The sequence below is a fragment of the Colobus angolensis genome, unplaced genomic scaffold (genome assembly GCF_000951035.1).
Source record: "Colobus angolensis palliatus isolate OR3802 unplaced genomic scaffold, Cang.pa_1.0 Scaffold215, whole genome shotgun sequence".
Taxonomy (NCBI): Eukaryota; Metazoa; Chordata; class Mammalia; order Primates; family Cercopithecidae; genus Colobus; species Colobus angolensis.
The window spans coordinates 1543488-1561272 of NW_012115322.1; the positions used below are offsets into that span (position 1 = coordinate 1543488).

General features: G+C 38.1%; 1 protein-coding gene and 1 long non-coding RNA gene across 2 annotated transcripts in view; one reads left to right on the top strand and one right to left on the bottom strand.

Annotated features, from left to right (window-relative positions):
* Positions 1-13085, top strand: part of NEB (nebulin) — a 226170-nt gene extending 213085 nt beyond the window's left edge. Inside the window, exons 140-149 of the mRNA XM_011943053.1 lie at positions 1898-1990; positions 4634-4726; positions 5016-5108; positions 5413-5505; positions 6365-6472; positions 6578-6761; positions 7112-7204; positions 8364-8510; positions 8804-8910; positions 12510-13085. Coding sequence (XP_011798443.1) covers positions 1898-1990; positions 4634-4726; positions 5016-5108; positions 5413-5505; positions 6365-6472; positions 6578-6761; positions 7112-7204; positions 8364-8510; positions 8804-8910; positions 12510-12683 — 1185 coding nt within the window. The 3' untranslated portion in view covers positions 12684-13085. The remainder of the gene's footprint in view (positions 1-1897; positions 1991-4633; positions 4727-5015; positions 5109-5412; positions 5506-6364; positions 6473-6577; positions 6762-7111; positions 7205-8363; positions 8511-8803; positions 8911-12509) is intronic.
* LOC105512571 lies at positions 1406-12169 on the bottom strand. The gene is made up of 3 exons (XR_001001873.1): positions 11703-12169; positions 3587-3684; positions 1406-1830 (listed from the first exon to the last, which is right to left on the bottom strand). It is a non-coding gene; the product is annotated as an uncharacterized LOC105512571 (long non-coding RNA).
* Positions 13086-17785: the final 4700 nt, after the last annotated feature.

The following is a 17785-nucleotide window of genomic DNA, read 5'->3' on the forward strand; positions in this document are numbered from 1 at the left end:
TTGCAAAAAAAGATGAATATCAAATAACTGATATTTCACTAAGGAAATACAAAACATGTTCTCACCCAGATCTGTGCCTGAACAGAGAGGCTGACTTGTTGAATTTGTCTTTTCTGTCTATGATGTCTATAGTTTTATACTAGGTTCCCCCACAAGGTAGATGAAAGGGCTGTTTTGACTGCTCTTGTTTTTTCTGGATGCTTTCTTGTGTCATACAGGTGTTGTATAAAGAAAACGTTGGAAAAGGGATTCCAATCCCCATCACTCCAGAGATGGAGAGAGTCAAACACAATCAAGAAAACTTTAGTTCGGTATTTAAAAATAAAAAATCCCTTTAACTATTTAAAAAAAGTTTTAAAAAGATTAATGGCTAGATTTTAAAAATCTAATCAACTCATCCCAATAAAAAATTTGACCCCTCTTTTTCCCAACTTAATGCTGCAATTTCCTGTGAATCAGTTTTTCCCATTTTGGCAAAACATTAATATAATCATTTAACTTAATTAAAAAAAGTGTTCAGTATTATATTCCTGCTTTTACAAATGTAACATTCTCAGTGTCTAAGCATCCACATTTATACCGCTTTAGCAAATTTGATCTGAACCTAAAGCTTAAACAAATGTATTTTGCAAAGATCCGACTGTTAGCCTCATTTCTTATTCTAACCTTTTCTATCTCTACTGTTATTTGTACAGATATTTTGAAGTTTCTTTTTAGCACCTTATCATTGCTCTCCATTTGCCTTAAACATCGTTGTTCTCAATATGTTCACCCAAACTAAAAATTAAATACTTTGACTTCTTTTGAAAGTGAACAAAAGAAGAGTTGTGTGGATGTGTCTCCATATATACAATGTTTGTAAAACCCAAATATCCTTATGTGACTTATTAATAGCATTTTCAAATCAAATATAACTTCCTTGGTTTTATTTCCGTCTTTTGCTTGTTTCTATTTTTTTTCCTCCTTTGTAACAAGCTGGGAAAGACTAATTGCTCTCTTTCATGGTTGCTCAGTGCTGCAGAGATTAGTTCAAACAATGAAAATAACAAACTTTCTTTTCATATTTCTTAGTTTTTGCTGCTTTTACCTGCATTCCTTTGCTTTTGAAGATGTATTTAGGCTCAAACAGTTTGAGTCTAAAATCTTCTGGTATTTATCTTCCTCTAACTCACTCTCTTCCTCCCTCCCTTCCCACTCCTAACTGCTCCAAAGCAGGGAGAAACGGACTGATTGCTCTTTTTGTTCTGGATGCTTTCTCATCATACAGGTGCTATACAAAGAAAACCTGGGGACAGGAATTCCAATCCCCATCACTCCTGAGATGCAGAGAGTCAAACACAATCAAGAAAACCTTAGCTCGGTATTTTGGAAAGAAAGAGGGAAAAAATGCCACTTAACTTCAGAATTAAACTGATCTTTATGTTTATTTTTGTTTTAAACCCAATTTCCCTTCCTTTGCTTCTAATATATCTTATATTACAAAAGGATATACTTTCCCATTTCTATAATACAGTTAATGTCAATTTTTTACTTCATCTGATATTTACAAACATGTTTTAAAAATAATGAATGTTTCCGTTTGTGTGGATAACAACACCGAGTTCTAACGGTCTCAAATCCTCATGTGATTGTTTAGGAGGCACCATACTCACAAAAACGAAAAAAAAAATTAACATGGATAACTCTGACAGCCTTTTCCCAGCAGCTGAGGTCCCTGCTTCTCTAGAGGATGCAGATTCCCCACCTCAACAACGGCTTCCACTAAAGTAGTCGGTAGCATTTTGTCAGCATATAACCTCTGGTTCCTTGGATGACTCTTTTTTCCTCACCCTTAAAACGTCCCAAGAAATGAAATGTTACCCATGGTTGTTTTTCTGGATGCTTTCTCATTGCACAGGTGTTATACAAAGAAAACATGGGCAAGGGAACCCCTTTACCTGTCACTCCCGAGATGGAGAGAGTCAAACACAATCAAGAAAATATTAGCTCGGTACTTTGGCAAGAAAAGAAAAAAACTACTTATTTAATGATTTTGAAAACTTTCATGGTTTAAAATAATACATATTAACCCTACTTTTTAAAGACAACTTAAATTTTGTGAATTTCTTCAGTGAATTTATCCTTTTTTCCTTTGGGCTACTTCTAGCCTAACACCATTCCCATTTCTATAATACAGTTAATTTCAACTTTTTATTTCATCTGATATTTTCAATCATTTTTTAAAAATAACGAGTTTTTCCGTTTGTGCGGATAACAACACTGAGTTCTAACAGTCTCAAATCCTCATGTGATTGTTTGGGAGGCACCGCGCTCACAAAAATGAAAAAAACAATAACATGGATAACTCGGACAGCCTTTCCCCAGCAGCTGAGGTCCCTGCTTCTGTAGAGGGTGCAGATTCCCCGTCCCAATAATGGCTTCCACTAAAGTAGTCGGTGGCATTTTGTTAGCATATAACTTCTGGTTCCTTGGACACTGTGTTTTTTCTTAACAAGGAAGTTGACCTTACCCTTAAAACCTCTCAACAAATGAAATGTTACTCATGGTTGTTTTTCTGGATGCTTTCTCATTGCACAGGTGTTATACAAAGAAAACATGGGCAAGGGAACCCCTTTACCTGTCACTCCTGAGATGGAGAGAGTCAAACACAATCAAGAAAATATTAGCTCGGTACTTTGGCAAGAAAAGAAAAAAAACTACTTACTGATTTTAGAAACTACTTTCATGATTTAAAATAATACATATTAATCCTGCCTTTTAAAGACAACTTAAATTTTGTGAATTTCTTTAGCAAATTTATCCTTTTTTCCTTTGGGCTACTTCTAGCGTAACCCCATAACAAGGTTGCTTTAATCCATAAAGTTCTAATATCAAGAAGTAACAGATTTTCCAATAAAATATCCTTTTGCTTCTCTCTCTCCAAACTTACTCTCTATCCACTATCCCCAAGGTCTCTTTGTTTTAGATATGCTTGAAATGTAGGATGGGTATGTGTGGGGTGGTAGAGTAGGTCCAACGGGGCTCTTTCTTGAATATGATTTTGTTGTATTTTTGTGTCAATGACATCAGGTTCTAATTTACCCTGTCAGATTTGAACAAAGAGACCTTGGGAAAAACAATCCCTGATCCCCTCCTTTATGAATAATGATACAAATTATGATCCAATAGTAGTTTTGACAATTATCAATTTACTTAAAAATGAAAGTGTCACCAGAATGGCTTTTTGTTTTACCAATTTTCTTTTGTTGTTCTTCAGTTTTACTGTAGTCTTTAACTGCAAACTTTAGTAAACCATTTCCTGTAAGCTTGTGCTCTATGACATATATGGTTGTAAATTATCCAGGGATTGAGGTTTGCCTGGGGACTACAGCTTTCAGTAGCAAATAACCTGTGGTCTCCACATTTCCACTGTCTGTAGGTTTCTCCAGTACTTGAGTGCAGTGCTTCTAAAACATTAGCACACATCAGAATAACCTGGAGGGTTTGTGAAGCCAGATTGCTGGGTCCTGCTCTAGTTTCTCATTCTGTAGGTCTGTTATAGAGGGGGCCAGAGAATTTGCATTTTTAACAAGTTCTCAATACTGACCTTGCTGTCCAAGGACCCCACTTTGAGAACCACTATTTCAACAGAATTCTTCCTCTTGAATGTCATTTCCTAAATCTCCCATGTTTCCAAGAATGACACTGAGGGGGAGATACCGAGGTTGAGGATTTATCACTATGTGTTATATGTTTCTCATTTTCTATTGATTTACTATGACAGTGATATAAGAGCCAAAAACCTTATTCCTTAATAAGCTTGATGTTGTATGAAACTACAGTAAGAGGCAGAGTATAGAGGATAGCAAAGAAAAAGGGGGTAGGGGACACCCTTTGCTTTGTCTGAGGGCCTGCAGTTTTACTGATATGTCTATGAGAGTTTAAGTGCTGCAAAACAGTTCAGTAAAAAAGCTGCTGTGGGCCGGGTGCGGTGGCTCACGCCTGTAATCCCAGTACTTTGGGAGCCCGTGGTGAGAGGATCACAAGGTCAGGAGTTCAAGACCAGTATGACCAACATGGTGAAACCCCGTCTCTACTAAAAAATACAAACATTAGCCGGGCATGGTGGTATACGTCTGTAATCCCAGCTACTCAGGAGGCGGAGGCAGGAGAATTTGTTTGAACCCGGGAAGCGGAGGTTGCAGTGAGCAGACATCGTGCCACTGCACTCCAGCCTGGGTGACAGAGCGAGACTCTGTCTAAAATAAAAACAAAACAGCCGACATTAGGAGCAGCCTCAACCTTCTCAGTGTGATTGAAGTTCATGCCTGTAACTCCTGTTTAGATCATCTCTCAGGGGCTTGACATTCAGAGACTAGTGGTTAAATGATGGTGGTTTCGCATCCTTTTGAGGAACACCACAGGTCTCTCTTGTAGTCTTCAAGGGTTTCAGGGCAGGGGCCTATCCTAGAAACGTTGTGTCTTACTGTAACTACACTTAACTTCCTTGGGAAACATACTGCTTTCCATCTAACCTAATTGCCCAAATAGTTTGGGGCCCTAAAGATAATCAAAAGTTATCTGTACCATTTCCTTTTTTGGTAACTGTAACTCTTTTTCTTTCTGGCTTTTTGGATCCATTGGACTCACATAGGTTTTGTACAAAGAAAATGTGGGGAAAGCCACCCCAACCCCTGTCACTCCTGAGATGCAGAGAGTCAAACGCAATCAAGAAAACATTAGCTCGGTATTGTCTTGAGAAATAAAAGTGCTTTTAATTTTGCAAAATAACTCCTGCAGTTTGGCCTGCTCCTAACCCTGTCCCAGGTTAAAAACAAAATGCCAGTTACATTTGCATCTGCTCTAAATATCACACTACATTTACTGTAGCCATTAACTATTTTTAAGCTTTCTTCTTGAGAGGTGTTCTCACTAATAGTAATAGATTAAGCATAGCGTTTCCCCCCAACTTGCAATATAATTAATAGTGATTATTACTTCGTGGTGACTTTCGGGCACAACTTTGTATCTCACAGGTGTTATACAAAGAGAACTTGGGGAAAGCAACCCCCACACCTTTTACTCCTGAGCTGGAAAGAGTGAAACGCAATCAAGAAAACTTTAGCTCGGTATTTTAGAAAGGACAAATAAATCCTTAAAATTTTAACAGCCCTGGCAAACATGGTTATACCACTAATTTATCTTACGGTTTTTCCAAAACTTTTGTGTATCTTTAAAAATTCTTCCTTGTCCACTTAAACAACAAACCAACCCCACGAGGTCACAGTGATTTTACTTAACTTTTGCTTCCTACCATAACATTTTAATGGCTTTACCTTCAGTGTGATATAACTGAGCCATAACACCAGCTAAATGATTTTCAGACCTGGTTTTCTGCTGTCTGATGTCTGGATGCTCTTTTGGCTTCCCTAGGTATTGTACAAAGAGAACATGAGAAAAGCAACTCCGACACCTGTTACTCCAGAGATGGAGAGAGCTAAGCGCAACCAAGAAAACATTAGCTCGGTATTTTCTAGGACTAAAAAGAAATAGTGCAACAACTTGGAAAATAACATTTTAACATCATAAAAACATGCATTTCTCATTCAACTGAAAAACACACTAAAATGTTAAAGGAGAGAAAAATGCAACATCTTGGAAAGTAACGTTTTTAACACCATAAAAATTTGCACTTATTCAACTGAAAATTTACACTAAAATTGACATTAACTGTGCTTTTACATTCCAAACCATCATACTAAACATGATAATTGCCAATGTTTTCCTTCCCCCTTATACTTTACTTGAGGTAGTTCTACATAACCAACTATAACAAATTTACTTCCTAACATCCTCAATCTTCTGCTCTCCTATAGTTTTAAGATACTTTATGACATGGGTAATACTCTGAAATGAATGCCTTCTTTGGATATATTTTTGGGTTTTAGTGTCTGGAGGACTTTGATTTCATATTAGCATACTGGTTTATGAAGTCTGGACATAACCTAAGGAAAATAATCACTTGCTTTAAAGGACAGTTCTTTCAAATTCCCTTCAATATCAGATTTAGAGTCAAATACCATCGAATATGTTGATGCTGTAATTCCTAGCAAATTTCAAGAGGTCACTTTCTTTTCAAAATTATACTGTGCCCCTTCTTTGAAAATGAGTTTCATTTTCAAAGTCAAAACAAGTCCTTTCTCTTCTGCTGCGGGCACTCCCGGTCCCCAGATTAGCCTGTTCCAAAACTGGTCATGTGTCTCACTGTGCCCCTTCAGTTGACCCAAGCGTCCCTCACCAGCTCCTTCCATCTCTATCTGCTGGAAAAGCTTTGAGGTTTCAGATTTAGGACAGCACCACTCATTCATGGTCTCTCCTCGATCAGGTTCTTTATTCTGATAGCTTCCGGAAACAAATACAAGGCAAAGCTGCCTATGTATTGGATACCCCCGAGATGAGACGGGTGAGGGAGACCCAACGGCACATCTCAACGGTAAGTCAGGAATTCTTTAGGATTGGCTGGCTGCCTGTCAGAATGTGTAAAAAGGGATATGGTCACACCATCATATTTTCATAAAGCAAATTCATGACATTTCAGGTGAAATACCATGAAGACTTTGAGAAACACAAGGGTTGCTTCACACCAGTGGTGACAGATCCTATCACTGAACGAGTAAAGAAGAACATGCAGGACTTCAGTGACATTAGCTACCGAGGTATTCAGAGGAAAGTGGTAGAAATGGAACAAAAACGGAATGACCAAGATCAGGAGACTATTACAGGTAACTGAGCCTGGGTTGGGGGAGCGGATTAACTTTAAGTTACCCGCCTCTACCCACTTTAAGTGAGCAGGTAGAAGAACTAAAGTGACATTATCTACATCAAGTCAAAATATAAAGGACTTCAATCTGGTTTTTTTAGGGGTGCAAGAAAGCTCCTATTATCTCAGTTTACAAAGCTGGTATCTCTTCTACCTTATCTTTGTTCTCCTCTGAGGAGAAGACATGACCCAGAATCTAAGCTGGAATAAGTGTGATTCAATCCCCTGGTGGTGGTTAAAATTCATGCCTTGGTTTTCAAGTTATTGGAAAAGTCCAAAAACACTTGTTCTGATCATTGGTTTCCCTTTCAGGTTTACGTGTCTGGCGTACTAATCCTGGTTCGGTTTTTGACTATGACCCAGCAGAAGACAACATCCAGTCCCGAAGCTTACACATGATTAATGGTGTGTTACGCTGAAAAAGGCTTACAACATAAACATCACCATTTAGTATGCTAGAGTCAATGACTTTTATTTGGGCTCTGAAGTTCCTTCCTTCCAGGGTTTTCCGTTTTCTGAGCTGCCCATTTGGCATAAAAATACCTTGTTAACTAGTGAGCAAAACTTATTTTCTAGACAAGTTCAAGTTAGAAAAAATTTTGTTTCACCGCCTCAGTGCATGTTTCCTTCAGGCCCATTATTATCATTTCTAATTTTTTTCCAAAGAAAAGACAGTAGTAAATCTTTCTATTGGAGACATAATGAAAATACACAGGCAAAGGGAAGAGAAAGGATTTGACCTTTAGGAATTTCCTGAGCTCTATTGCATCAAGGAAGATTATTCATTACACAAAGCAGGCTGCACAACTTTATGTCTTCTATTCATGTTAAAAAGTAGAATAGTAGCCTGGAAAACAGAATGAGACCCCCTTCTCTACAAACAATAAAAAAAAAAAAATTAGCCGCGAGTGGTGGTGTACACCTGTAGTACCAGCTGTTCAGGGGGCTGAGGTGGGAAGATAGCTTGAGCCTAGGAGGTTGAAGCTGCAGTGAGCTGTGATTGTACCACTGCCCTTCAGCCTGAGCAACAGAGACCCCATTTCCAAAAAAAAAAAAAATTTAAAAAGTAGAATATTATGTAGAGACAGTCCTCAAGGGATTTGTACTCCAGTTTTCTGATGAAGACAGAAGTAAATCCGTGGTTGCATTCTGACACGTGCAATTTTAAAGGTCTGCCCATGGTATTTTAGGAACACAGAGAAAGACTAAATTGATTTGCAGTTAGGGAAGACTTTCTGGAGAAGTTAAAGATGGAGTCTGAATGTGAATATTACTTTCGATTCATTTTGGTGAGCCAGGAAAATTGGCAGGGCAGAGGGGAGATGTTACAGATAGACTCTTGGATTTGAAACCTGGCTATATGACTTAACTGTTCCATGACCTTTGGTCATTTACTTAAGCTCTCATCTGTAAAAATAAGAAAGACAAACCTACATCAGAATAACTGTGAGGGCCTGACCCACGGGAAACTACTTAAAACCATGCTTGGCAAAGATAACAATAACTGAGATTCAGTAACTGTTAGGCATTACTAACACAGAAATTTTTGCTACATCTCTCCCAGTCCAAGCTCAGCGCCGCAGCCGGGAGCAGTCACGATCTGCCAGTGCACTGAGCATCAGTGGGGGTGAGGAGAAGTCTGAGCATTCAGAAGCGCCAGACCACCACCTTTCAACTTACAGCGACGGGGGTGTCTTTGCAGTCTCAACAGGTACAAGTGCATGGCGCTGACTCTGGCAGTCCACCCAACCAGCTCATTGGTGGTTACTATAAGAGATGCTTTGAGTAAAAAAATAAATTTAAGAAATTTTGATCCTTTCTTTTAATGAGACAAGACTAGAATTGTGGAGGGTTGCATGAAGGTAGATATTTCATTTTCCCTGATTTCTCTTTTCGAAAATCATTCTAAGTTGGGGGGAAAAGACATCACTCAGCTGCTAAACACAGTTTAAAGGATACGTAGCCATTTTTCTTCTTATAAAGAATTTCCCCCCTTCTTTTCAGCTTACAAACATGCAAAAACCACAGAGCTCCCACAACAACGATCATCTTCAGTTGGTACCCAACAGACAACGGTATCTTCCATCCCATCTCATCCATCTACTGCTGGAGTAAGTGAATAATAACTCACTTAAGTAAATTATTCTTAATTTTTGATATGTGCAAACATGAGTGTAAGTATTAGGTATTATGGTCTTTTTTTTTTAACCCAACCTTCTATTTTATATAATGCTCTTTTATTACATGTTTCATATTAATAATATCAAAAAACTTTCATTATCAAACTCAAATTAATGAAAAGCATTATTCAATGATTTTTTTTTAAAAAAAACCCAAACCTAGAGCAAAAGCATCAGTTTTGGCTCATTGGTCTCACCTACTATCTTAAACATTTGCTGCTTGGAATCATTTATAGCTTGGGCATAGTGAATCATGCCTATATTGCCAGCTTTGGGAGCATAACACTTTAGGACTGATATGAACAATCTTTGTATGAAGACAACTGTCTTTACTAAATGATATACAAGGTCTAGATAAGTGTTAGACCTATTCTATTTAAGGAAGAGAATATTGTAAAGTTCTAATTTTCCCTGAAATAAACCAATGCATTCATTTCCAATATAAATCCCAATAGCATTTAAAAAAACTGTGCTAATCCTAAAATTTGAAAGAGATGCAAGAATAATCAAGTAAAATTTGAAAATGATAATACTTAAGGACTCAACTAAAAAAGAGCAAAACATACTATAAAGCTATTAAAATTAAATATGGATTTAGCATGGCAATAGATATAAAAATAGATGAAGTCCAGAAACAGACCCTAAAAGAATTAGAAATCAGCCAGAAAGGGGTAAGTTATTTAATTACATGATCTGAGGTAACCAGTTATCTATTTAGTAAAATAATAAAATTAGATACTCATCTCAAAGCATAAACTGTAGCTGTACCAAAGATTTAGATGTAAAATACAAAATTGTAGAAGTAAAAAAATAGTGGAGAATTTTTTTTTTTTTTAGAGACAGGGTCTCACTCTATCACCCAGGCTCGAGTGCAGTGGCACGATCACAGCTCACTGCAGTCTCGACTTCATGGACTTAAGCAATCCCCCAGTCTCAGCCTCCAGAATAGCTAGGATGATAGGCATGTATGCTATGCCAGGCCAATTTTTTTTTTTTTTGGTAGAGGCTCATTATGTTGCCCAGACTGGTCTCGAACTCCTGGGCTCAAGCCCTCTGCCTGCTTTGGCCTCCCAAAATGCTGGGATTACAGCCATCAGCCACTCAGCCCAGCCACAATAATTTTAAAATATAATGGGGAAAGCCTTCCTAGGCAAATTCCAAAGTCTAGAAGTATAAAAGCCTGGCCAATTTGATCATAAAATTTTAAATGTTTCCATAACAAATACAAACATGTCAGACTGGGAGAAAACATTTACAGAATACATAACAAAAATATTAACATTGAAAAAGAATAAAGCACTCTAAAATTCACTAATAATTCCCCTCACCCTCAAAATAGGATTTGGAAGACTAAGAATAGATAATTTATGGCAAAATAAATAAAAATGGCCAACAAAAAAAGATGTTCACCATGACTAGCAACCAGGAATATAAAAATAAAAGTGCTAGTAACCAGGAATATAAAAAGTAATAAAGTATATAATACAAAGTATCGAATTGAATCAAATATGATCATATTGTATCATATTCAAACATTTTAATAGCAAACTTTAAAAATTAGGTCAGGAATGGTGGCTCGCACCTGTAATCCCAGCACTTTAGGAGGCTGGGGTGGGAGGACTACTTGAGTCCAGGAGTTTAAGACCAGCCTAAGCAACAAGGCAAAACCCCATCTCTATTTGTAAAATTATTTATATATATATATATATATATATATATACATACATGTAAGTTTAAACACATATACCATTTGACCTAAAACTTTCACCTTTAAAAGCTTTTTCTTCAGAAATAATTTGCCCAAAGATAAATGCTAAGATGCTCATTATAGCGTAAGAAAAAATGGTAACAACTAAATGTCCAGAAAAATGAAAATGGCTGAATAATTCATGATATTACTAAAATGTGAAATTCTCTGCAGCAGTCAAAAAGGGTAAGACAGATATATTTATATGGAAAGACTTCCAAGCTATATTAAATGGAAAGAACAAATCACAGTATTATTTATAGTAATGTTCCACTTATGCAAAGGGGAAAGGAAATCTATTTGTGAATTTGAATATATGCATGTGTATTTCAGAATGCACAAAAACCCATATAGGTTATATCCAAAACTACTAACCAGTGGCTGCTCCTAGGAAGAAACTTTTGATATTATCAATTATTATATACCTCCAAATTATTACAATTTTAACACTGTGGAGGATAGCTTTGAGAAACTTTTACACTGGTATGCTCCCAAATTCCCAGAGTGAAAGATGACATGCAATAGTGCTATGGGTTTTCAAATTCTTCTCTAAAATACAAGATTGACCTCTTCAAAAGGTAGAAAAAGGCCATAAATAAAAGTAGCAGCATATTCTCTTTTCTGTCAGTACATACACACACACGTTCGCGCACACACAATTTTATGGATACATAACTTAGTATGAAGTTCATACTTTAAAGTGTACAATTCAATGATTTTTTTTTTTTTTAGTTTTTTTCAACCATCACCATAATCTAATTTTAGAATGTTTTCATCACCATAAAAAAAACTGCATATTCAAAACTCTTCTGGTGAATTAAAAACAAACAAACAAATGCTGGTGCCCAGTGGCATTCATTCTCCATCCCCAACTTATCCCTTTCTGCTCCATCCAATCCCAGGTATCCATTTCCTGTCACTATATTATTTGGCTACCCAAGACATTTCATATAAATAAAACCATACATATACTGACTTTGGTGCATGGCTTCCTTTACTTTTGAAGTTCATCCATGTTGTATCATGTATTAGTACTTTATTCTTGTTACTACCCAATAATAGATCTGTATGGATATACCACATCTTGCTTATGCATTCATCAGTTAGTGGGCATTTAAGTTGTTTCCACTTTTTGACTATTAAGAGTAATGCTGCTGTGGACATGGATGTACAAATTATTGTGCAGACCTATGTCTTCATTCTTCTTGGGTATACATCTAGGAGTGGAATCTGCTGGGCCATAGGGTAATGCTGTATTTAACATGTGGTAACTGCCAAATTCTTTTCCAAGGTGGCTGCACTCTTTTTCCACTCCCACAGTGGTTTATGAAGGACCTAATTTCTCCACATCCCCTCTTACAAACATCTGTTACTGCCTGTCTTTTTTATTATCACCATTCTGGCATGTGTGAAGGGATATCTCATTGTGGTTTTAATAATTTGCATTTTCTAGATGACTAATTTTGAGCATCCTTTTGTGTACTTTTTGGCTATTTGTCTATCTTTTTTGGAGAAATGTCTATTCATATCCTTTGCCTCTTTTGGTGGGGGAAGGCATCGAGTTGTAGGAGTTCTTCATATGTTCTGGATGTTGTCTATCAGATATATGATTTGCAAGTATTTCCTATTTTGTGGGTTCCTTTTACTTTGTTGATGGTTGCACATTCTCTTTTGTTCAACTTAAGTTTGTGAAGTCAGTCCTGAGAGATCTTACAAATAGATGTGTGCTAACTGTTGCAAATCCAACATATAATATTTCCCCTTTTTCCATCCCCACGAATAGAAAATCTTCCGTGCCATGTATGACTATATGGCTGCTGATGCAGATGAGGTGTCTTTCAAGGATGGAGATGCCATCATAAATGTTCAAGCTATTGATGAAGGTTGGATGTATGGCACTGTGCAGAGGACTGGCAGGACCGGAATGCTCCCAGCCAACTACGTTGAAGCTATTTAGGCATTTCAAAGCATCACACTTGTCTGCAGGACCTACAGATCCTGCTAGACTCTCCACTGTTACCTAAGTTCTCAAGCTGCCTATGGTTTTTCTGTGTCAATGTGATTTATGGTAGTACCATCCTTTCACCTTTGGGTTTTAAAATAAGTTGCAGAATAGACATTTTAAAAGCTTCTGCAATATTATTTCTGTGCCTAGAGTCTTTCTCCATTATAAACATGTTTTAACATTATTTCTTTTCTAAAACAGGGATTTTGAATATGCCAAACACATTAAAGGAAAAATAGCAGAGATGTTCACTTTTTCCTTGCTTACTGATTGACAATGCTTATTATTCAGTTCTGAAATTATAAACTTACAATCAATACAAACTAGCAGCTAATAAAACCTCTAATTCTGCAACACTCTGGATGGAATGAGCATTATTTTTAATGGTTTTAATATCTATAAAAATTCAATGAAGCAAATTCTACATAAAATTACTAAAAAATTATCTAAATTTTAAAAATGTTATGCGGAAGAGTAGACATTCTCAAAATTCGATCTATACTTGCATTCAACAAGCTTCTCTTACTCTTACAGTTTTAAGAACACCTGTGGACTCCAATCCTAAACTTCAGGGCTTCCCATCTGCATCCAGTAGGATGGCAGCATGTGGCAAAGGCAAAGGGATGAAGCAACCATAATGGCTTAATGTTTAAGACTGTTCTTCCTAGAAGGCAGATAAGTCCCTGTAACTTTACAGGTGCAGCAATGCTGTCTCAAGCTTCTTAATGTGTCTGAGACTCACAGGGAGCAAATGCACTTGCGAATGACCAACATACACCTGTATGCCAGGCTCTAGGTTAGATGCTGAAGCTCGAGTGAAGAACGAGAGACAGTTGGTGCCCTTAGGGAATTTACAGACCCAAGAAAAGGCAGATTATGCCTAACCATCCAAATGGTGCCAGAGATTGCTACTCTCCTGCTCCCAAGTCTTCCATCTTGCCTTAAACTGGATAAAAATGCAAGTTAGGTAACAATTCTATTGTGATTTCCAACTCCCAAACTTTTAGAATACTAAAGTATATGCTATCTCCATTACAATGAGCCGCTTTTTTGTTTGGAGACAGAGTCTCGCTCTGTTGCCCAGGCTGGAGTGTAGTGGCCCAATCTCTGCTCACTGCAGCCTCTCCCTCCAGGGTTCAAGCGATTCTCGTGTCTCAGCCTCCTAAGTAGCTGACTAGCAGGTGTGCACCACCACTCCAGGTTATTTGTATTTTTAGTAGAGACAGGGTTTGCCATATTGACCAGACTGGTCTTGAACTCCTGACTTCAGAGGATCCACCCACCTCACCCTCCCAAAGTGCTGGGATTACAGGCCTGAGCCACTGGACCTGGCCTGGCTGGTTTGGTTTTAAATTTCCTATTTACTTTATCGGTTTGCCAAGGCACACTTTGCAGTTGCTATTGCAAAAACAGAACTTTTGCCTCTTATAGATTTTTCTTTAAAGCCTGGAAAATGTTCAACATGCACCTGACTTTCCAAGATCCTCAGGTTCCACATCCACGGATTCAACCATGCATCAAAAATATTCAGAAAAAAGATGGTCACATCTGTACTGAACAGCTGGACTCTTGTGATTAGTCCTTAAAGAATACAGTATAACATATTTACATACACTTACATAATATTAGGTATTATATAATCAAGAGATGATTTAAAGTACAGGTCCCGGCCGGGCGCGGTGGCTCAAGCCTGTAATCCCAGCACTTTGGGAGGCCAAGACGGGCGGATCACGAGGTCAGGAGATCGAGACCATCCTGGCTAACACGGTGAAACCCTGTCTCTACTAAAAATACAAAAACTAGCCGGGCAAGGTGGCAGGCGCCTGTAGTCCCAGCTACTCTGGAGGCTGAGGCAGGAGAATGGCGTAAACCCGGGAGGTGGAGCTTGCAGTAAGCTGAGATCTGGCCACTGCACTCCAGTCCGGGCGACAGAGGGAGACTCCGCCTCAAAAAAAAAAAAAAAAAAAAAAGTACAGGTCCCCAGCCTTTTTGGCACTAAGGACCAGTTTCGTGGAAAACAATTTTTCCACACAACGGGGAAGGGTGGAGAATGAAACTGTTCCACCTCAGGTGTTAGAGATTCTCATAAGGAGCACAAACCTAGATCCCTCACATGTACAGTTCATGAAGAACTTAATGTGGCCACTGAGCTGACAGGAGGCAGAGCTCAGGTGATAATGTGTGCTCACCGGCCACTCAACCTCCTGCTGTACAGTCTGTTTCCTAACAGGCCATGGACCGGTACCATTCCACAGCCCATGGGTTGGGGAACCCTGATTTAAAGTATATGGGAGGCTGTGCATAGGTTATATGCAAATATTAGGTCATTTAATACTAGAGATTTTTTTTAACATTCATAAGGTGGGGGTGGTCATGAAACCAATACGCCATGGATATTGAGGGATGCCTATATATATAAGTAGAGAATCTACCAACTAGCCTCAAAAATTATCAACTCACGGTTAACCTTGTTTCCTCTCCACCCAACCAATGCACTCCTCCCATTACCTTATAACTTCCTTATAGTTAATCTTATTACAGATTAGTCACCTTTCAGTGTGTATCTTACAAAGGACTCTTAAAACATTAATCACAAGAAAATTAACACACCTTAAAAACTGGCAATCAATATCCAATGTTCTAATCTTCCTGCCATCTGCTTGTGCTTGTTGGTCCAACGATACTAGGGAAGTCCTTTGAATATATCTCCACTACCACGTAGGCTGCAAAGAGCCATCTTCAAGAAACTATAAAAGGGAGAAATTAGGTCTACGGGTTACATCTCAACCAAATCTCACTCAAATGCATGAACTGTATTGTGTACCACCCTCCCACCCCCAAATTCATGGTAAGTCCTAACCCCAAAGGCCTCAGAATGTGACCTTGGAAATAGGATCCTTGCAGATGCTGTTAGTTCAGATGAGGCCCTAATCCAACAGCCTTGCTATCCTGATAAAAGGGAAATTTGGACTACACAGGCACACAGGGAGAAAGTCATATGAAGATGGGAGATTGGGGAAATACCTCTACCTGCCTAAAATGGCCAGCAAACCACCCAGAAAGCTAGCTGGGGAGAGGTATGGGACAGATACTTCCACATGGTCCTTAGAACAAACCGTGCTGATACCTATCTCAGACCTCTACTATTCAAAAACTGAGACGATACATTTCTGTTAACTTATTAGGTGTGTGGTACTGTTACAGCAGCCCTAGGAAACTAACACAGAATCTTTCAACATCACTGTTTACCTAATTGTTGTGGTGGGTTTTTTTTTCCTGAAAACTATGGAACTTTTCTTCGGCTGCACCAAGTTGCTTGGTTCTGCAGAGGAAGCTAAGGTCACGTTGGGGTGAGGCATTTACTTCATCTGGTGACTAGCCTGGCAGCGTCACCTCTGCTCTCACCCACACCATGTGGACTCCCTCTCTCCAAGCTTGCCTGCATCTACTCAGCCCTTATTTGACGAAACTTCTCTTGTAACAAGTTCAATGAAAAACTGAACTCATTAACAACAACGAAAAAAAACCACCACCTCTGGATTTAGAAACCAGTGGAACCCATAAAACTATGCATAAATCAGAAAATCTCTGTGGTTAAAAAGCAGGCCATAAAGGGGAAAAGGAAAAGCAACGGTTCGTGTTTGTGGAGAAATATAATGTACACTTTGTGGTATTAGAATTAAGCTATTCATACTCATTTCAGATCTCACTAAAACAAAACAAAAAACTAAAATGTAGCCAACAAAAACAAGTACCAGAGTTTAGTTTTCACAGTTTTATTTCAGGTAAAAGTGCATTTCTTAAAAAATGTTTCAATATCCAATTTCCATTGGCAAGTGATAACAGTTAACCCTCAATGATTCATGAAAAGTTTTATTGTGAATCAAACATAGATTCTGCCCCCCTCAAGAGTCATAAAGAACCAGAAATAGTAACTGTAAGTGTGCCTGCTTCAAACACTGTATAAAGCAGTGGTCCCCTAACCTTTTTGGCAATAAGGACCAGTTTCGTGGAAGACAATTTCCACAGAGGTGTTGGAGGAGATGGTTTCAGGATGAAACTGTTCCACCTCAGATCATCAGGTATTAGATTCTCATGAGCGCACAATCTAGATCTTGCATGTGCAGTTCACAATAGGGTTCACGCTCCTGTGAGAATCTAATGCCTCCCAGGAGTTTGGGACCGCTAGTATAAAGCATTACACAATCAAATAAAACTGACTGCACCATTATTTCCATTATTTGCAGGTAACTGAGTAATGAACAAGTACTTCTGTTAGGTTTCAACTTAAATCATTTTTAAGACTTATCAAATATACTTTGTGAATGTAAAACTAAGCTCTCTTAGAGTTTACCAAATGATGGGGACAACAATATTATAGGGTTAATAAATGACTGATTTGGCGTCTATCAGTCTTTTTCTAAGTGCTATCAGTCAGGTCTATCCACAGGAGGTAGTGCAGAAAGCAACTGATAATTCACAGACCATCAAAGTCCCTTATCATCATGGTAAATACGTAACTATAGTTTGAGAGTTTAAGTAGGAAAAAGAAGTGTACTTTTAAAGTACTAGTGTTTCCTAGTTATCTGTGTAATTTGAGCAACAGTAAAACACATAAGTAAAATCAGGAGAAGCCATTTTGGAGAATACAGGGGTAACAGAAATATGTAAGTATTCAAGACCTCACTCTGCCAGCTAGAAGCAAATAACTAAATTGACTAACATGCCATGTATGAGCAAAACCTTCCTCCATAAAAGGGATCGATAAACTCTTTAAAAAAAGGCCAGACAGTATTTTGACTGTTGGAAGCCATACAGACTCTGTTATACTACTAAACTCAGCCACCATAGCAGGAAAGCAACTAAAGACAATACATAAATGAGCACAGCTGTTCCAGTAACACTTTATTTCTGGATACTGAAATTTTAATTTAATATGTTTTCATGTTTCAAATATCCTCTTTGACTTTTTTAACCATTAAAAAATGTAGGCCGGGCGCAGTGGCTCAAGCCTGTAATCCCAGCACTTTGGGAGGCCGAGACGGGCGGATCAC